This window comes from Lactuca serriola, chromosome 2 (assembly GCF_051521515.1).
Source record: "Lactuca serriola cultivar US96UC23 chromosome 2, Lser_US96UC23_V15, whole genome shotgun sequence".
NCBI classification, from domain to species: domain Eukaryota; kingdom Viridiplantae; phylum Streptophyta; class Magnoliopsida; order Asterales; family Asteraceae; genus Lactuca; species Lactuca serriola.
In genome coordinates, this window is record NC_136409.1 from 195,375,744 (window position 1) to 195,395,601 (window position 19,858).

The 19,858-nt window shown below is 35.3% G+C and overlaps 4 protein-coding genes across 5 annotated transcripts; 3 read left to right on the forward strand and 1 right to left on the reverse strand.

The window, feature by feature from the left end:
• The first annotated feature begins 5,128 nt into the window (after positions 1-5,128).
• Positions 5,129-5,849, forward strand: LOC145089918 (L10-interacting MYB domain-containing protein-like). The gene is made up of 2 exons (XM_079028297.1): positions 5,129-5,425; positions 5,559-5,849. The coding sequence occupies exons 1-2, from the start codon at positions 5,129-5,131 to the stop codon at positions 5,847-5,849; spliced, it is 588 nt and encodes a 195-aa protein (XP_078884423.1).
• A 71-nt stretch (positions 5,850-5,920) lies between these two features.
• On the forward strand, positions 5,921-8,333 carry LOC145089919 (uncharacterized). The gene is made up of 3 exons (XM_079028298.1): positions 5,921-6,096; positions 6,375-6,946; positions 7,957-8,333. Exons 1-3 carry the CDS (start codon positions 5,921-5,923, stop codon positions 8,331-8,333), a joined length of 1,125 nt encoding a protein of 374 aa, XP_078884424.1.
• Positions 8,334-8,984: 651 nt separating this feature from the next.
• Positions 8,985-16,178, forward strand: LOC145087964 (xanthine dehydrogenase 1-like). Of its 2 annotated transcripts, XM_079026128.1 has the most exons (14): positions 8,985-9,307; positions 9,389-9,545; positions 10,069-10,168; positions 10,283-10,391; positions 10,468-12,198; positions 12,287-12,601; positions 12,846-13,085; positions 13,166-13,450; positions 13,538-13,759; positions 13,859-14,020; positions 14,948-15,082; positions 15,165-15,401; positions 15,479-15,652; positions 15,734-16,178. In XM_079026128.1, exons 2-14 carry the CDS (start codon positions 9,410-9,412, stop codon positions 15,974-15,976), a joined length of 4,089 nt encoding a protein of 1,362 aa, XP_078882254.1. In that variant the 5' UTR covers positions 8,985-9,307; positions 9,389-9,409; the 3' UTR covers positions 15,977-16,178. The 2 variants fall into 2 exon arrangements, with proteins under 2 accessions (XP_078882254.1, XP_078882253.1); XM_079026127.1 differs by having other exon boundaries at positions 8,986-9,545.
• A 1,207-nt stretch (positions 16,179-17,385) lies between these two features.
• Positions 17,386-19,470, reverse strand: LOC145087966 (uncharacterized). The gene has a single exon (XM_079026129.1). It carries the CDS (start codon positions 19,437-19,439, stop codon positions 17,619-17,621), a length of 1,821 nt encoding a protein of 606 aa, XP_078882255.1. The 5' UTR covers positions 19,440-19,470; the 3' UTR covers positions 17,386-17,618.
• Positions 19,471-19,858: the final 388 nt, after the last annotated feature.

Consider the following 19,858-nt stretch of genomic DNA (forward strand, 5'->3'; position numbering starts at 1 on the left):
AAGTTGCATTGAATATGAAAAACGAGAGTGTTTTCTACTAGAATACACTCTCATTCTGCTGGAATACATTCTCATTCTTCTAGATATGAATTAATTCTGAAAAAATATTATTGTTGACATTAATGACGAATTTAATTAGTTTCTATATAAATGAGTTATAAATATGGATAACATTTAATATACATATAATTAATACTAAATCTTATTGGTGCATTCTAGCACACAATAGATGTGAGAAACATTTGTACCTACCTCTCTCTCTCTCTCTCTCTCTATATATATATATATATATATATATATATATATATATATATATATATATATATATATAATATATATAGGGGAAGGTTCAATTGAGAAAAAAAGGTTAAGAATGGGGGAATCATTCTTAGCCAATCATTTATTTTTGCCGCAAAAACCTCCAACGTACCGGCGGAAATGGGAAACAAATGCACATGTGTTTTCCAACATAACATATTTCCTTAAACTATGCTAATCATTACCTTAATATATACAAAAACATAGTTTTTTTTTCGTTTTTTTTTATTTATAAGCTATTTTTATCAAAAAATGATTTTAAATATACCAAAATTCATAATTTTTTATTCTCTACAAATAGACATCCATATTGATATAGTTTTAAGATAAAATAATTTTTTTTTTTTTTTTTTTTTTTTTTTTTTTTTATATATTCAGCTATCGTTATTCATAAATGAATAACAATGCATCAGGTTTTATTACAGTATATTCGTTATTTACTTATGAATAAAAAGTATCATTTTTTTTTACAATTTAAGTGTCACACCCCCAAACCTGAACGGTGGAAACGTTCGGGGGAGGATGACTTCATGTGGTAACGTAACAAATGAATACATAGTAAAGAAAGCAATACAACCATCATATATATAATTGAAAGTTTACATTTGTCAAAAGTTACATGTTCAAAACCAATTACAATATGATGTCAAAATATGAGATTTAACTGGCGCCGCAGCATCTCTTCTTCAAAAGCTTATTAGTACCTGAAATTACTGAATCCCTGGGACATACAAGTAGTTTTGAAAGAGTAGACCAGCATTTAAGCTGGTGAGTTTCATAAGTATTAAATGACAATGTTTGTATGAAATGAAATGTTTTGTCCTTGTTTGTTTGTTTCCAGAAAATCCTATATTTTCTACTAGTATAAAAGTAGCCTTCTCTCAAGACCAATGTTTGTTTCTAAAAATGTATGTAAGTGTAAAATAACCAATGTGTTTGAAAACCTTGTAAATCAATGCATTTTTAATACCCCATGTGAGTTTTATAACCGTACTATTGACTCAGAATGCCTATACACAACGTTCTTCAGGCGTTGGAATGTTATGACATTTGTCACCCCAAATGGTGGACTGTAGCTAATAGTCAAGGCGCGGGTTGTCAAGCCCGTATAGATCTATACACAAACACCATGCTCCCTCTCCAAAGGGATTCTGGTATATAATACAAGACTTGAAATGTGTACTCGAACGTACGTGGAGTTAGTGTCTCACAAAACCGTGGTATAAAAACAGATTTACGTGTTAAAGTGTTCGTTTGTTCTTGTATATGAAAGTGACTTCTTGAAAATCGTGTTTCTAGTATGTAAAAGTTAGCAATATCCTCATAAAACTATACCTATTATAGTTTTCTAAAAGTGTGACTTTTTTGTTTAGAAATGCCTAGAATAGGAATCACTTGTTATGAATGTATAGATTTTTGTAGAGCCTAAGATAGACAAGTATACATATAATCTAAGAAAATGTTTAGTTTATACATGCATTACATTTATACATGCATTACAACAATTTATATTTCAAAAGATAGAATGCTATTGTAACATATTTTATATATGAAAGTTCCCTATAAAGTTTATATATCACATGTGATTTGGATATATAAAAGCATATAAAATAATTCTTTATGTAACACACGATGATACTCGTGTGTTTTACTTGTATTCCCCCCTTGAAAGCATATAAAAGCATTTATAGAACATTTAAAAGGTTAATTAAGGGGTATGAAATCACTTGAAAGTTTGAAGAAAGCGAGATGAAAACCGGGCAGAGTTTCGTCTCGGGAAACGGATTTTTCTCGGGATTCTCGGGAATCTCGGGAGTAAAATCAACTTTCGGGACTTGAGCAAAATGACAAGGGCTTCGGGTTAGAACGGGCACGGAAATCGAGGCAATATCGTGAGAGAAATGAGAGAGATGGGGTGATTTTTTCGGAACCCTCGCATCTCTATTTATAGGGGTCTGAGAAGCCTCGGTACGCGGTGCGTACGCTCGTATGCGGGGCGTACTCGTGCATCACTCGTGACCGAGTCCTCGACTGCCTCGCTTCGGATGGGACGGATCGGATAGCTCGCATAGGGGCGACGTGGACGGACCGAGGCCAAGGCCTTCGCGTACGTGGGGCGTATGGGGTTACGCGACGCGTAACTCGGATGAGCACGCTGACTCCCCCTTCGGATAATACACGATTTTTGATTTAAATTTATATATAATTTGTTTAATAAACTTCAAAAATTCATATCTTCTTCATACGAACTCCGTTTTCGACGCTCTTTATATCCCCGCGAAGGTGAGACCATACTCTACAACTTTCGTTTAGATTCCGTCGGCAAATTCCGAAATTATTTTTATTATTTATTTTTAAAGTGTCGTGTTTAAGGAATTTCTCTAAAAATTCATAACTTCTTTATCTGACGTCGGTTTTTGCCAGACTTTTTACCGCTGAATTACCATTGTCGAGACCTTCGATTCTCGTTTAGGTCATCCCGGCCAAAAGTCGTTCAATCTCCGATTCGAGTTTTTAACTATCTGTTGTTAAGCCAAACTTAGAAAAATTATAACTTCAATATACGAAGTCGGATTTGGGCGTTCTTTTTACGTACGATCACAGTTTAATGACAGTAAACATAGTAGGAATTTAAATAGAAACTTTTTGGACATTTTATTATCAAAGTTAATTTTATTAACTCAAAAGTGGTTACAATACTTGACTTTTTAGGTCATTACAAAGAGTTGAAATATCGGTTTGTCACATTAAGTATCATTCATATATGAATATAGCATATAATAAACATAGTATATTCATATTTTAATATTGGACGATGGATTCACTTGTGAATATTAACATAATATATTCACTTGTGAATATTAGATGATATATTCACTTATGAGTATTAAATAATATTTTATATGTGAATATTACATAGTATTACATGGTATATCACATGTGAATATTACAGAGTATATTCACTTGTGAATATTAGATGATATATTCACTTATGAATATTACACATTATATTCACATATGAATATTACAAGGTATATTCACTTATGAATATTGAAGGTATTTTGACAAATATATATAATTTTTATATGTTATTCACATATGAATAACATACAGACTTGCATATTTGTTTTGTGTTTTTAATAATCATATACTGATTTATGTGAGAAAACATATTCATATGTGAATATAACGTGATAATTTAGTTTATGCATTTCATCAAACAGTTGGAGTGCAAACAAGTTAACTATTTTAAAAATGTTAAAAACATTAAGTTATCAATTCCAAATCATCGTATACTTCCGATTTCGACTTCAGATGCGACATCCTATCTCTGATCGATTTCTCAATTTGATTTTGATTTCCGAAAATCCGATTGGGAACCTGTGATTACCGATTCTAAGTCCCTCAATGTCGATTGTGACTGTGAGTCAAGAACTCCGATTCCAATTTCATGAACAACGAAGAAATTCCGGTTTAGTTGAAGAAATCTGGATGATTATTGAAGGTTGGAGGAAAAATTTTGATGATGAACGCACAATTATCGAATTCTCTATAGTTACGTATTTGAGATTGAAGGTTATTACGATATTTACAAGTTTGCCACCATGTCTTTTATGCTTAGATTAAAGGAGTGTTTGATAAATGTTTGACTGGGTCGAGTCAGCAAAATGGGCTGACTCGGTCAGACCTTTTGGTGTTTGATTTGAGCTTTCTCGGTAAGATTGCTGACCCAAATCGCTTTCTGGCTCAGGCCTCAAATAGTTGCTGACTGGAAATTAGACAATATTGCCCTTATCTTGCCCTGCGTCGTTATTATTTCTTTCCCCATTCGCTTCCCTTCCAGTGACCTAAAAGCACAGCAGCCGCCAGGAAGAACTCCACAACATTGAACGCCAAACAGTCGGATCGGACCTGTGACATCTCGCCGGACCTCCGTCGCTGGATCGCCGGACCTCCGCCACCGCCATCAGTGACGCCTTCTCGATCCATCACACAGGTTACATGATTTTTCTGTTAATAATTTTCAAAATTAGATATCATTTATGCTTTGATGGTATGAAATTTGTAGTTCTTTATGAAATCAAATTAGTATTTGTTAGAATATTATAAATTCTTAAGCTGTATGTTCATATGATAAGCTTTTTTTGTTCTTTTTTGTAGTTCTTTGTGTACAAGAACTGAAATCTGAAATTGTTTGTTAGAAATCTGAAATTGTTTGTTCTAATATAATGAATTTCGAAATTATATGTGAATTGGAAGTTTGTTTATGTTTTGTTTTGTAGTTCTTTGTGTATAAGAACTGAAAATTGAAGTTTTTTTTTTTTTTCTAATGTTATGAATTCTAAAATTGAATGTGAATTGTTAGTTGTTTTTTGCTTTTTTTTTTTTTCTTTCTGAATTTGAAGTTTTTTTCTCTAATTCACATTAGAAGTTTGTTTATCCAGTTCATATTTTATAGCTTATGAATTGAAATTGAAAGTGAATTGGAAGGTTTTTTTTTTCTGAATTTTGATTTTATAGCTTGTGAATTGAAATTGAATGTGAATTGGAAAATACAAGTAGGTTTATAAATAAAAAATTGGGCTGTTTTTTTTTTCTAATTTTATAGCTTTGATATTGTTGACCTTAATTGTTAGGTTGTTATTTTTTGTGAAATTGTTAGCTTGAATATTGATGTTTTGTGTATAAGTTATCAAATCATAATTTAGGATGATGTTAACTTCCTTGGTTGAAAATTGTTTTATGTTTAAAATTGTTCTTTAACTTGATAAAAACTATGATAAATTACTTTAAATATTAATGTTTTAGGATGTTGGTTTGGAACGAGAGTGAGGACAAAACTTTTCTTGATGCATGTATCCATGAACTAACCACTAATGGTCGTGAGGGTTCTGGGCTTAAGGCAAGTTCATGGAAGACAATACGCGAAAAATTGATAAACGAACACGGTAAAGAGGTTGATCAGAAGCAAATGAGAAACCACTTTGACTACTACAAATCAAAGTATGTTGCTTGGGTGAAACTCAAAAACAAAACTGGCAATATATATGATCCTATAAAAAATAAATTTAATTTGACCGATGAACAATGGAAAGAAGAGGGGAAGGTAATATTTTTTTAATCAATACTATTATGATTATTTTTATAACATATACTATTTGATTAAATTTATTTTTTTAATCAATACTATTATGATTATTTTTATAACATATACTAATATTTATAAAAATTGTAAACAGTTGAACAAGTTCGTGTTGTCATTGAAAACTAAACCCCTATTGTTCCCTGATCTTTGCACCCAACTATTTGAAGGGTCGACATCAACCGGATTTCAAAGTTGGGGGCCATCTTCTACACTCCCTCGTCCTGTAGAAGAGTTTAGTCCCCATGATTTTGATGATGATGTTCCAATGGAAACCTCAACACAACATGTAGGTGCAAGTGAAGAATCTTCGGGGCGTTCAAAAAATAAGGAAGTTGGTGGAAACAAAAGAGTTGGTGGAAAAAAAAAAGAGATGCAAGGGCATTAGAAGTTGAAGAGGAGATTGTCAAGCTTGCAAGGTCGTTAGTGGAAAAAAATGAAAGAATTGAAAAAAGTGAAATGGATAAGGATGTTGATGCGTGTATGGAGAAATTGAACAAAATGGAATGGGGAGAAGAAGATGAAAGACACAAGACCGCTCTTTTGCTATTTAGTGAAAGTGCTGATGTTCGAAAAGTTTGGTTACGACTTTCGCATAGTAGTTGTGAGTCGTGGGTGATGGGTGCGGGTAGGAAGTATGGTTACCTTTGATAGGTGCGGGTAGAAAAGTTTGGATACTAGTTTTTTTTTTATGATGTTTACTAGTTTTCTGGATCCTATGTTTGATGACTTTTTTGGATGATGTTTACTAGTTTTTTGGATCCTATGTTTGATGACTTTTTGGTTTACTAGTATTTTGTTATATAACGTTTGTTATATGACTTTTGTTACTTTTGATGTTGTTTACTCATTTTTTTGGTGCATTATTATTATTTTTTTTTACTTTAACATGTTACCTAATTGTTTGTAACAGATCAAGTATGGTTTCTGATGGTGAAGTTGTAGCTTTTCTTTTACTTGTGTTTTATTGGTTGAGGTCAAACCGGCGCAGACTAATCAGAATTCATAGAATTAGAGATAACGATTCAAACGGGTATGCATATACACAAGATTTGATGTACGGAAACCCTACACAATGTTTCGATATGATGCGTCTTACACAAGAGGCATTTGCATTATTATGCAATCATTTTACCCAAAAAAATTGGTTGCAATCTAGTAGGACAATAAGCATTGAAGAGAAGATGTCTATCTTCTTACATGTTATAGGACATAATGAACGTTTTCGCGCGGTTAAGGGAAGATTTCATCACTCCACACAAACGATTCATCAATGTTTTCACGAGGTCCTAACAACAATGATGTGTTTTGCAAAAGAAATTATAGTACCAACAACTCCTAACCCAACAAGACATAACTCGGAACGACATAGACGGTTAAAAAATATTTTTTCCGGAGCAATTGGTGCATTAGATGGAACTCTTGTACATGCGGTTGTACCTGTTGATCAACAAACTTGTTATAGAGGAAGAGGAAAAGGAGAATGTTTTCAAAATGTAATAGGAATTTGTGATTTTGATATGATATTCACCTTTGTTTGGGCTGGATGGGAGTAGGCTTGGCAATGGAGCGGGTTTTGACCCTGATCCGATCCAAACCCTTAATAATTATATGGGTTTGGAGCATAGTTTTTGATCCGTTTACCCGTTAACGACCCGTACCCGCTAACCCTTTTATTAAAAGGGTCGGGTATGGATCATCACCGATCCGCTCCGTTTAAAACCCGCCCCATATAAATTTTGGAAATATAAATTTATATTTTATATTGCCTAAAGTTACATTAAATTCCAATCAGAAGTCCAAAAGAGAAAAGGCCAAGACTAAATTGTTTTTACATAGAACTCGAGGACTCAACTTCTAGACTTCCAGTACTCTCCCAAGAGTCATGATTTCATTTCAGTTATATTTCATCATGTAATCACTAATTTCATTTATAAATCAATAAGGTCATTTATGAACCGGAATAAAGTTTGTAATTGCTATTCTCTATCAATGCAATCGACGATCAAAAACCAATTGGAAGTAACTAAAATAATGATTTTAATTCCAATAGAAAGTCCTCGAGTACATAATGTGTTTTCTAAATCAAATCTTTGTTTTATTTAATAAATGTGATTTTATGATTTAAGTAAAATGTGTTTGATTATTCAAAAAACTTACGGGTTACAGGGCGGGTTTGGATATCTGCTGATTCGGTGGATAAGGGTATGGGTTTGATTATTTAAAACCCTGCGGGTTACGGAGCGGGTTTGGATCGGATTTTGAAATTTGTTAAAAGGGTTTGGATCAAGGTCGATTCGCTCCAAACCCGCCCCATTGTCAGGTCTAGATGGGAGGGTATAGCACATGATTCAAGAGTTTTGAAAGAAGTTGCATTCAATTCGACTTCTGGATTTCCATTTCCTCCACCAGGTTTGTAATCTTTATATAATTTTTATTATCTATCTTCTTTATATAATACGTGTCATTATATAATGTGTCACATTCTTTTGCAGATAAATATTACCTTTGTGATGCCGCATATACAAACACTCGTGGGTTTATGGCTCCATACCGCAATACTAGGTATTGGTTAGCCGATTTTCGAAGAGGCAGACCTTTAACTAGAGAAGAAAGGTTCAATCATGCTCATGCACAACTTAGAAATGTTATTGAGCGTGCTTATGGTGTATTGAAGGCGAGATTCCCAATCTTAAAACAAATGACTTCTTATCCTTTTACAGTGCAAAAAGACATAGTCATTGCTTGTGTCGCGGTCCATAATTTTATAAGGAAATACAATATAGAAGATGACTTGTTTAGAAATTTTGAGGAGGACACTACGGTTACTCCTGACGTCCAAGGTGGGGGAATTGATAGAGAAAACATATAAGACATAGAATGAGGTCCAGAAGCCGTTGAATATATGCGTGTTTTGCGTGATCAGATTGCAAATCGACTACTTTCACCTACTTTACATTAAATTATGTTATTTTAAATTTCATTATGTTTTTATTTGGATATTAAATTATTTATGTTTAATTTACATTTTGTATAACATTTTTTATTTGTGTGTAATTTAGATTTTGTATGACAATATGTATGTTTTTATAATTATTCAACAATTTAATCCATCAATATATATAACAGCAGGGTAAAATGGTCATTTTTTATCACTCAACACATTCAGTCAGATGTACAATCAAACAACAGAATTTCTTACCCAATCAGGATTTCTTACCCAGATAGACCTTTCTCAGTCAGCACTTTCTCAATCAGCAACTATCAAACGAGGCCTAAATGAGTGGCTGAGAATGATTCCCCCATTCTCAACCTTTTTTATTTTTTCAATTGAACCTACCTATATATATATATATATATATATATATATATATATATATATATATATATATATATATATTAAAGATAAAGGGTATATTTTTTTTTTTTAAATCCATAAAACAAATACACTCTAGAAATACATTATAAAACTACTTTATGAGATTTCCATCCCGAGATCCGGCGAAAAATAGTAAATCAACTCTTTCTATGTGAGGTGGAGCAGTTCAAGTTTAGCAACTCATCAAGCCGCTGAATAAAAAATGATATCATCACGTACTCATCGGTCATTGAGTCAATCAATGAAAATCGAAACACTTCCAAAGAAGTAAAGATTCGAAATCATTGGACATCCAAGAACCGTCTCTCAGATGAATATCCCAAAGATATAAGAGACCCACGAATCCACGATTTCCGACTTTCGATCCAAATCAGGAAAAAGAAAAAGAAAAGTCCAACAAGAGTCTCAACCAAACAAACAACCTCAAAAATCAATCTCGCAATCACAAACAGTTCCCACATTTTTTGGTGGGTTTTCTACTTTTGTACTCATCCATCGAGTTTTCGATCAAACGCGATTTGTATCATAAAATTTACGCAAACTCACAGAAACACTGATATTGGGTTCCCATGGGATCTTTGAAGACCGAGGAGGAGCTACTAGTGATCGGAGAAGTCTCAAATGATGCTATTCTGTATGTTAACGGAGTCCGTAAAGTGCTCCCTGATGGTTTAGCCCACTTAACTCTGCTCGAGTATCTTAGAGGTAAACGAAAACACATAAACTGAATCTTTTTTCTTTCTTTTCGAATCTGATTAACCTATTTTACCTTTTTCTATCACTGATGTTCTGATAGAAACAAGATTTTGCAATTTCTATCTGATGTTGCAAGTTGACTCTAGATGTTAAAGTCCCCAACTTCGTTTTAGTGTTGTGTTTGTATCAGTTGTGGAGCTTTTGAAAAACTTTACTCTTTACTTCTGTTTACTTTCTTGCTTGCATATATGCTTGTTTCTGATATCTGTCTAGGTCCTTCTGTGAATGTCTAGTTCCATGTTTCTTTTATGGCATTCGTGCTTTTAGAGCCTAATTTCTATGTTATCTGTTGCTTCTTTCATACATTATTAGTGCGCTTGTTTCTTCTTCTTCTTCTTCTTCTTCTTCTTCTTCTTCTTCTTCTTCTTCATACTTTCAACTTTATTGCTAATATCTGCTTTCTTTCTTTCTTCCCCCCAACTTTTCGTACTAAATCATCTCACTCTTCTTGTCCCCTGTTGTCCACATATAGATGTAGGTTTAACAGGAACGAAGCTAGGCTGTGGTGAAGGAGGTTGTGGGGCATGCACTGTCATGGTTTCTTACGTGGATCAAAATTCAAAAAAATGCGTGTGAGTTTCTCTCTTTCACTCCCACTTTTTTTTTTTTTTTTTTCCTATTTTCTTTCAAATACAAATATGATCAAAGATTCAAGTCATATCCAATTCTGTTTTTTTGTTCTTCAGGCACCAGGCAATTAATGCTTGCTTAGCTCCATTGTATTCTGTTGAAGGAATGCATGTAATCACAGTGGAAGGTCTAGGGAATCACAAGTTTGGTCTGCATCCAGTTCAGGTAACCCTCTTTTAGTTCCTCATGTCTTTATTTATAATGGTTGTTTCCAACTTAATTAATTATAAAATTTATACAGGAATTGTTAGCACGTAATCACGGGTCACAATGTGGATTTTGCACACCTGGATTCATCATGTCCATGTATGCGTTATTAAGGTCTAGCAAAACCCCACCTACTGAAGAGCAAATTGAAGAAAGCCTTGGAGGAAATTTATGTCGATGCACTGGTTATCGACCTATTCTTGATGCATTTCGTGTCTTTTCCAAGACTAATGACTTATTATACACGACCAATTCTGTTTCATCACAAACAGATGCTGAGTTTGTTTGTCCTTCAACTGGTAAACCGTGTTCTTGTGGATCAAAAACTGTCAAGAAAGGCGATATTTGCCATGATTATAGACCTGTTTCTTATAACGAAATTGATGGAAGTTCATACACAAACAAAGAAATCATATTCCCACCTCAGCTTTTAATGAGGAAACCAAGTTGTCTAAGCTTGAATGGTTTTAATGGGATCAAATGGCATAGGCCATTGGAGCTAAAACATGTTTTAGAGTTAAAATCAAGATTCCCTGATGCAAAATTAGTTGTGGGAAACACCGAAGTTGGAATAGAAACTAGGTTAAAAAAACTTCATTACCCGGTTTTTGTATCTGTGACCCATGTACCCGAACTTAATATTTTGACCATTAACGATGATGGAATGGAGATAGGAGCTGCTGTTAGGCTTTCAGAGCTTCAAAAGTTGTTAAAAAAAGTTGTCAATGAGCGTTCTTCTCATGAAACATCATCTTGTAAGGCGATCATTGAACAGATAAAATGGTTTGCTGGAACTCAGATAAGAAATGTTGCATCTGTTGGTGGGAATATATGTACTGCAAGTCCGATTTCAGATTTGAATCCTCTTTGGATGGCTTCAAAAGCAAAGTTCAAAATTGTTGATTGTAATGGAAACATTAGAACCACTTTAGCTGAAAATTTCTTTTTGGGGTATCGAAAAGTGGATTTGGGGAAAAACGAGATTCTTTATTCGGTTTTACTTCCATGGACTCGAAGGTTTGAGTATGTCAAAGAATTTAAACAAGCTCACAGAAGAGAAGATGATATTGCCCTTGTAAATGCTGGAATACGTGTTTTTCTTGAAGAAAAAGATCAGAAATGGATTGTTTCTGATGCGTGTGTTGTTTATGGTGGTGTTGCTCCTGTTTCTCTATCAGCTGTAAAAACAAAAGCTTACCTAATCGGGAAGCCATGGAATAAGGAAATGGTGGAAAATGCCATGGAAATCTTGAAACAGGATGTTGTGATTTCAGAAGATGCGCCAGGTGGCATGGTGGAGTTTCGTAAATCTTTAACTTTAAGTTTCTTTTTCAAATTCTTTTTGTGGGTATCTCACCAAATGAAAGGTCAAGATTTCTTTGAAGAACCCATACCCATTTCCCATTTATCAGCTATTGAGCCGTTTCATCGTCCATCTGTAATGGGTAGTCAAGATTATGAAATCACAAAACAGGGAACTTCTGTGGGGTCCCCTGAAGTTCATATGTCAGCTAGACTTCAGGTAACAGGAGAGGCTGAGTACACAGATGACACCCCTATGCCACCTGGCGGTTTACATGCTGCGATGATATTAAGCAAGAAGCCTCATGCTCGTTTGCTTTCAATTGATGATTCCGGTGCCAGATCATCACCTGGATTTGCCGGAATCTTTTTTGCCAAAGACATTCCGGGAGATAATGCCACTGGCCCTGTTGTTGAAGATGAAGAAGTCTTTGCTTCTGATATTGTCACTTGTGTTGGCCAGGTACTCTCTAACTAATACTTACTAAAGAAATCGGGTTGATTTGTATTAATCGTATCTTGATTTAGAAATTCTTGCCAAATGTTTTCAGGTTATAGGAGTGGTTGTTGCTGATACTCATGAAAATGCGAAACTTGCAGCAAGAAAAGTGGTCATTGAATATGAAGTTTTACCACCGATCTTATCCATAAAAGATGCTGTAAACTCCAAAAGTTTTTTTCCAAATTCAGATAGGATATTAAGTAAAGGGGATGTTGACCTCTGTTTCGGGTCAAACCAATGTGATAAAATCATCGAGGGTGAGGTTCATGTTGGTGGTCAAGAACACTTCTATTTGGAGCCACAAAGTTCATTCGTTTGGACCATGGATGGTGGCAATGAGGTTCACATGATCTCATCGACTCAAGTAAGATCACACCTTTTAAAGTTTCACAAACAATAATTTAATTAATTTTCAAGATTAATTTAAAAGCATACACTAAAACCCTTAATGTAGGGTGGATCTAAATTTGGCAGATATCGCCATATCGAAATCAAATAACCAACTAATAGCGTGATTTAAGGAAATCGCGTGACGTGATTTTACAATTAAAACAGAATAATTTAAAACCAAAATTAGGGAAAATTGAACAGATTTTGCGTGTTTTTAGGCGCCACAAAAGCATCAAAAATACGTTTCTCATGTGCTCGGTCTACCGATGTCAAAAGTGGTTTGCAAAGTGAAGCGAATTGGCGGTGGATTTGGCGGGAAGGAGACGAGATCGGCTTTTTTTGCTGCGGTGGCGGCGGTCCCCGCATACATTTTGAACCGACCCGTGAAACTTACATTGGATAGGGATGTAGACATGATGATATCCGGTCAGCGACATAGTTTTCTTGGAAAGTACAAGGTAACGGTTTTTCATGATTTGAATCAATCGACATTTTGGTTGTGTTATGTTTACTAACATGGGGGTATTTTGGTAATTAGGTTGGGTTCACAAATGAAGGAAAGGTGGTTGCTTTAGATCTTGAAATCTATAACAATGGAGGGAATTCACTTGATTTGTCTCAAGCGATACTTGAACGTGCAATGTATCATTCGGATAATGTTTACGAGATTCCAAATGTTAGGGTTTCCGGAAGTGTTTGTTTCACTAATTATCCTAGTAACACTGCTTTTAGAGGGTTTGGTGGACCCCAAGGTATGTTGGTTACTGAAAATTGGATCCAAAGAATTGCCATGGAAGTTAAGAAAAGTCCCGAAGAAATCAGAGTACGTTTATAAACCGAATCATTATTCGTATGTGTGTCATAAACATTATTATATTACTAATAAAAGTATTGATTATTTCCATTTTAGGAAATAAATTTTGTCGATAACGGGTCGATATTACACTATGGTCAACAAATTCAAGACTGTACTTTGCATCGGCTATGGGATGAACTCAAGAAATCTTGCAACTTCTTGAAAATTCGAAGTGAAGTTGATGAATTTAATCTTCATAATCGATGGAAGAAACGTGGAATTGCTATGGTTCCAACTAAATTTGGTATTTCATTTACTACAAAGTTCATGAACCAGGTAATTCTGTTATTGAAATGATTAACTATTGTTTTTTTGTTTAAGATTTTAGTGGTTATGTTTAGTGCAAACATTTTTTTTTGTTCTTATTGGCTGCAGGCGGGTGCGCTTGTTCAAGTGTATACAGATGGAACTGTGTTGGTGACACATGGTGGTGTTGAGATGGGCCAGGGTTTACATACAAAAGTGGCTCAAATTGCTGCTTCTGCCTTTGAAATTCCACTTAGTTCTGTATTTATTTCAGAAACAAGTACTGACAAGGTAATAAATAATGTATTATATTACCTGAAAATTATAAGAATTACTTTTAAACTACTATTTTGCCCACCACGTGTTGTGGTGGGCCAATCTTTTTTGTAAATTGAATTTTGGTGATTGTATTGATAAAAGTTACACACCGTGGCATTTATTAGTATATAAATATTATAAATACTATGGGGGTAAACACGAAAGATTAGGAAATAGAGGGGATGAAAGTAACATTTTAGGAAGTTCTAACTTGAGGGAGTAAAAGTGACATTTTACAAAGTATAGTGGTGGAAAGTGGCGTTTTACAAAGTAGATGGGTGGATAATATTGGTGTTCAAAGTTGAGGGGGTGAAAGTGGCATTTCACAAAGTAAAGGGGGTGGAAAATACCATTCTACAAAATAGGGGGTGGCGACTGTCGGTGAGAACATCCACCGAGGTTGCCTTTTGATATATAGTCTACCATTCTCTTATAAAATTAGCCACATGTCATTTTGTCATAATTTGAGATATATTTATTTTCCACTTGTCATTACTTTAATTTTCATTTTCAATATATCATTAATTTGATTTCCATAAATTAAACCTACCATTAATTTCAAATTTTAAATTTTAAATTTCAAATAAATTTACGGTTTAAACCTTTATGTTTAACATTTTGTTATAATTAACCCGTGTACTACACAATAAATACATAATTTTTATTTTCTTTATTTTTTGCATGTTTTTTTCTCATAATTTTAACTTATTTCAATTTCAAATTCAAATAAAATTTCTATTTAATTGTTCGTACTTGACATTTTGTTTTAATCAACCCGTATAATATACGGGTCTCACAACTAGTATAATATAATGTGGCAGTGTGAATTCTTTTTTTGAATTACTTGGGTATACCAAACAAAAACCTTTAATTCTGTTTCTATTTCTTTACATTTGTTAGGTCCCTAATGCGTCTCCAACAGCAGCTTCTGCCAGCTCGGATATGTATGGTGCAGCAGTTTTGGACGCGTGTAACCAAATAAAATCAAGAATGGAGCCGATTGCATCCAAAAAACAACACACTTCTTTCAAGGAGGTATATATCAATCATCAACAACACTTTACAACAGAACAATTCATGATTATTCTCATTTTTTGACTTTTTGATTTGTTTTCAGTTGGTAAATGTATGCTATTGTGAGCGTATAGATCTTTCTGCACATGGGTTTCACATTGTCCCTGACATTGGGTTCGATTGGACAACCGGAAAAGGTCAGCCATTCAGGTACTTCACATACGGGGCTGCATTTTCTGAGGTTGAAATCGACACATTGACTGGAGATTTCCACACGAGGGCTGCTGATGTCATCTTGGACCTTGGATTCTCCATCAATCCAGCCATTGATGTTGGACAGGTACATGTTAATTTACATTCATGACCCTGATCTTCAAACTCTATAATGATATTTGTGTTTTTGATTTGCGTATGCAGATTGAAGGAGCATTTGTGCAAGGTATGGGATGGGTGGCTCTTGAGGAGTTGAAATGGGGAGATGAAGCTCATAAATGGATTCAACCTGGTTTCTTGTTTACATCTGGTCCTGGAAATTACAAGATTCCATCTGTTAATGATGTTCCTTTCAAATTCAAGGTTTCGTTATTAAAGGTACAACTTATTAATTATTTATACTTGTAAAAATCCATAAAAAAATGAATGTCAAATTATTAATGAACATTTGTAATACAGGATGCTCCAAATGACAAGGCGATACATTCATCAAAAGCTGTTGGTGAACCTCCATTCTTTCTTGCTTCGTCTGTGTTCTTTGCCATTAAAGATGCGATTATAGCTGCAAGAGCTGAATCAGGGTTTCATGGCTGGTTTCCTCTTGACAATCCTGCAACTCCTGAGAGAATCCGGATGGCTTGTGCTGATGACTTCACAGCTCCATTTGCCAAATCTGATTTTCGACCCAAACTTAGTGTTTAGTAAGCATTCCATCAAGTTAACACATAACACATGAGGTGGATGCTTGTTTTTCGTGCATAGTACTACTGTTTGTACATTAATTTGTATATTTATATAAAGAAAGCTATTCTGATTATTAGCTTTTATGAACTTGGTGAAAGAAATGTAATGTGAAGATATAGTTCTTCTGTATGTTTATATAAAGAAATCTTTATCTTTAGTACGACAACATATCTCTATCTTTGACATCACAACATATTTTTTTGATAAAAGTTCAGGATTTTAATAGTTTTTATAAAATATTTTATGTAATCATATATTAATTATTATGACACTTTTGAATTGTACGAAAACTATTAAGGAAAATACTATTACAATTTGATATAACTTGTAATTACAAGTTACAAAGATAACTTAGATATCATCAATTCTTTAGATGTTCAAGTCAACTGTCTTCATGGCGATGGTGGAAAAAGTCAAAGATTCCCCTTCAAAAATGTCAAATGGAAACCCGACAAGAGTTTGCGACTACCAGAAGGGCTTTGGTATATTAAAGTGTTTCGTTTCTATGCAAAGACAGGAAAAGGACAAATGGACAATGCAACGTTTTCTAACTGCAAATGGACATTTATAATAGTAATTTATTAGGGTACATGCACGTTAAATTAATGGGAAGTGATTCGTACACAACAGTTTTTTGTCATACACAATAATTCATGCATTATATAGTTGTAATACAACATTTTAAAGCATCAATTATTGTGTATGGAAAAGAATTGTTGTGTACGGATCAACTCCCTAAATTAATCTACTACTATGGAAAAACATCAGCAATGATTAGGGTTTTACTGTTATGATGTAAGATTATAAAAGAAAAACAATGAATGCATAAACATCAGCAATTTATTAGGGTACATATTTAACTAACTTGTTATAAAAGAAAAACAATGAATGCATGTCATACAAAAAGAACAAAAACATAAAAATAAGACTTGATTTAAATTATTTACGAAACCACATATTCGATTAAATCGTTGCAGTTAATTACAAAAGGAGAATGTAGTACTCAAAATAAGAATCAATTAGTTATAGGTTTATAGCATCATGTTTTAAAGCTTTCAGGCTAATTAGCTAGTTGCTTGCATATTTTTAATCCATATGGCTTTGATCATATATGTTTATCAAAACATTCTTTTGATAAAAATCAATTCCAGTATACCTGCTCATCTTTATTTGGCAACCAAATATACTCTTTCAATTGGATGCGTTACAGGAGTAAGAAAAAGAGTAGGCTGGTTTGTTTGGTTTGTTAACCCTATCTTGGCGTTGAAGCCTCCGTACTATGTTTTTTTGGGTGTTTACAAGGTGCTGGCTAGCGGAGGTAATTTAATAAAAAAAATTGTTGCTTCAAGAAAAAAGGAGTGATGACATTATTCGAAGAAAAGAACAAAACTATAAAACTTTTGATTTTAATGATACAAAGAATGAACAGAAATGACTTGTACAAAACAAATAAGCAAATGTCACTGCTTGTTGAGAGCATATTAATCCAAAAATACACTTGATTAAGAATGACAAAAACAAATAAGTTGTATCGGAAGACAACGTAAGATTTACTATGATGCCACAAGTCTCATTATTCTTTGTCGAAGAAGTTTGTGCTTCAGTAGTGCTTTGGTGTTCCGGGAGACTTTGACGGTGGGGGTGGTGATTTAATGTAATATGGATGTGGTGGTGATGGTGAAGGTGGTGGTGGAGATTTGTAAGCATATGGAGGCGGTGGGGAAGGTAACGGTGGAGGGGGAGACTTGTAGATATAAGGAGGAGGTGGGGATGGTGATCGTGGCGGTGGAGACTTGTAGACATAAGGAGGTGGTGGTGATGGTGATAGTGGTGGTGGAGATTTGTAAACATATGGAAGCGGTGGGGCAGGTGTAGGGGGAGGGGGAGACTTATACACGTATGGAGGTGGTGGGGAAGGTGACGGTGGAGTGGGAGACTTATATGTATAAGGAGGAGGTGGGGATGGTGATGGTGGCGGTGGAGACTTGTATACATAAGGAGGTGGTGGTGACGGTGAAGGTGGTGGTGGAGATTTGTAAATATATGGAGGTGGTGGTGAAGGTGACGGTGGAGGGGGAGACTTGTATACATATGGAGGAGGTGGGGAAGGTGATGGTGGCGGTGGAGACTTGTAGACATAAGGAGGTGGTGGTGATGGTGAAGGTGGTGGTGGAGATTTGTAAACATACGGAGGTGGTGGTGAAGGTGACGGTGGAGGGGGCGACTTGTGCACATATGGAGGTGGTAGGGAAGGTGATGGTGGGGGTGGAGACTTGTAGATATAAGGAGGAGGTGGGGATGGTGATGACGGTGGTGGAGACTTATAGATATAAGGAGATGGTGGTGATGGTGAAGGTGGTGGTGGAGATTTGTAAACATACGGAGGCGGTGGGGAAGATGAAGGTGGAGGGGGAGACTTATACACGTAAGGAGGTGGTGGGGAAGGTGATGGTGGAGGGGGAGACTTGTAGATATAAGGAGGAGGTGGGGATTGTGATGGTGGTGGCGGAGACTTGTATACATAAGGAGGTGGTGGTGATGATGAAGGTGGTGGTGGAGATTTGTAAATATATGGAGGTGGTGGTGAAGGTGACGGTGGAGGGGGAGACTTATACAAGTATGGAGGTGGTGGGGAAGGTGACGGTGGAGGGGGAGACTTATAGATATAAAGAGGAGGTGGTGATGGTGATGGTGGCGGTGGAGATTTGTAGACATAAGGAGGTGGTGGTGATGGTGAAGGTGGCGGTGGAGATTTGTAAACATATGGAGGTGGTGGTGAAGGTGACGGTGGAGGGGGAGACTTGTACACATATGGAGGTGGTGGGGAAGGTGATGGTGGGGGTGAAGACTTGTAGATATAAGGAGGAGCTCGGGATGGTAATGGTGGTGGTGGAGACTTGTAGACATAAGGAGGTGGTGGTGATGATGAAGGTGGTGGCGGAGATTTGTAAACATATGGAGGTGGCGGAGAAGGTGAAGGTGGAGGGGGAGACATATACACATATGGAGGGGGTGGAGAAGGTGACGGTGGAAGGGGAGACTTGTAGACATAAGAAGGAGGTGGGGATGGTGATGGCGGCGGTGGAGACTTGTAAACATAAGGCAGTGGAGGTGGAGATTTGTAAACATATGGTGGTGGTGGTGAAGATGATGGTGGAGGGGGAGACTTGTATACATATTGAGGTGGAGGGGGAGAATTATACACATATGATGATGATGGTGGTCGTGGAGGAGACTTGTAAATGTATGGTGATTTTTGCCATGGGTCCCTCACCGGTGGCGGTAGTTTCCAACTCACGGGTGATGGCGAATTATATACATAAGGCTTATCGTTAGCACCGACCTTAACGGTGGCTAATAAGAAAAAAGCAAAAACATAAACTAGTTGAGGCCATTGCCTCAACACTTCACGGCTTCCCATATTAAAAAATCTCTTCCTCTATGGATCAAGACTCGTTTTGTTTGGCTAAAGTGTTTTGATTTGAACCTCTTTTATAGCCATCGCACGTCCTTTTCTCTAATACATAAAACGGGTTGTCATGCTATTATCAAATTATTCTTTTCTAAAAAGATTAATAGGAAGCCCCACTAAGTTTCTCACATATTAGATTCATTTTATTTATTTTGTGTGTTAGATCCTTTCTAAACAACTCTTTTATATTTCTTTATCACATAAGTAGACGGTTGTTAGATAAAAACATTGATTATAACAATACTGATAAATATATTTTTGATTACAAGTGTAGGTACACCATAGAGATAAGTATATCCATTGGGATATATGTGATAAAATTCTGTAACTATAGCATTATTACGAAAAAGCCATGTTTTTATCATTTT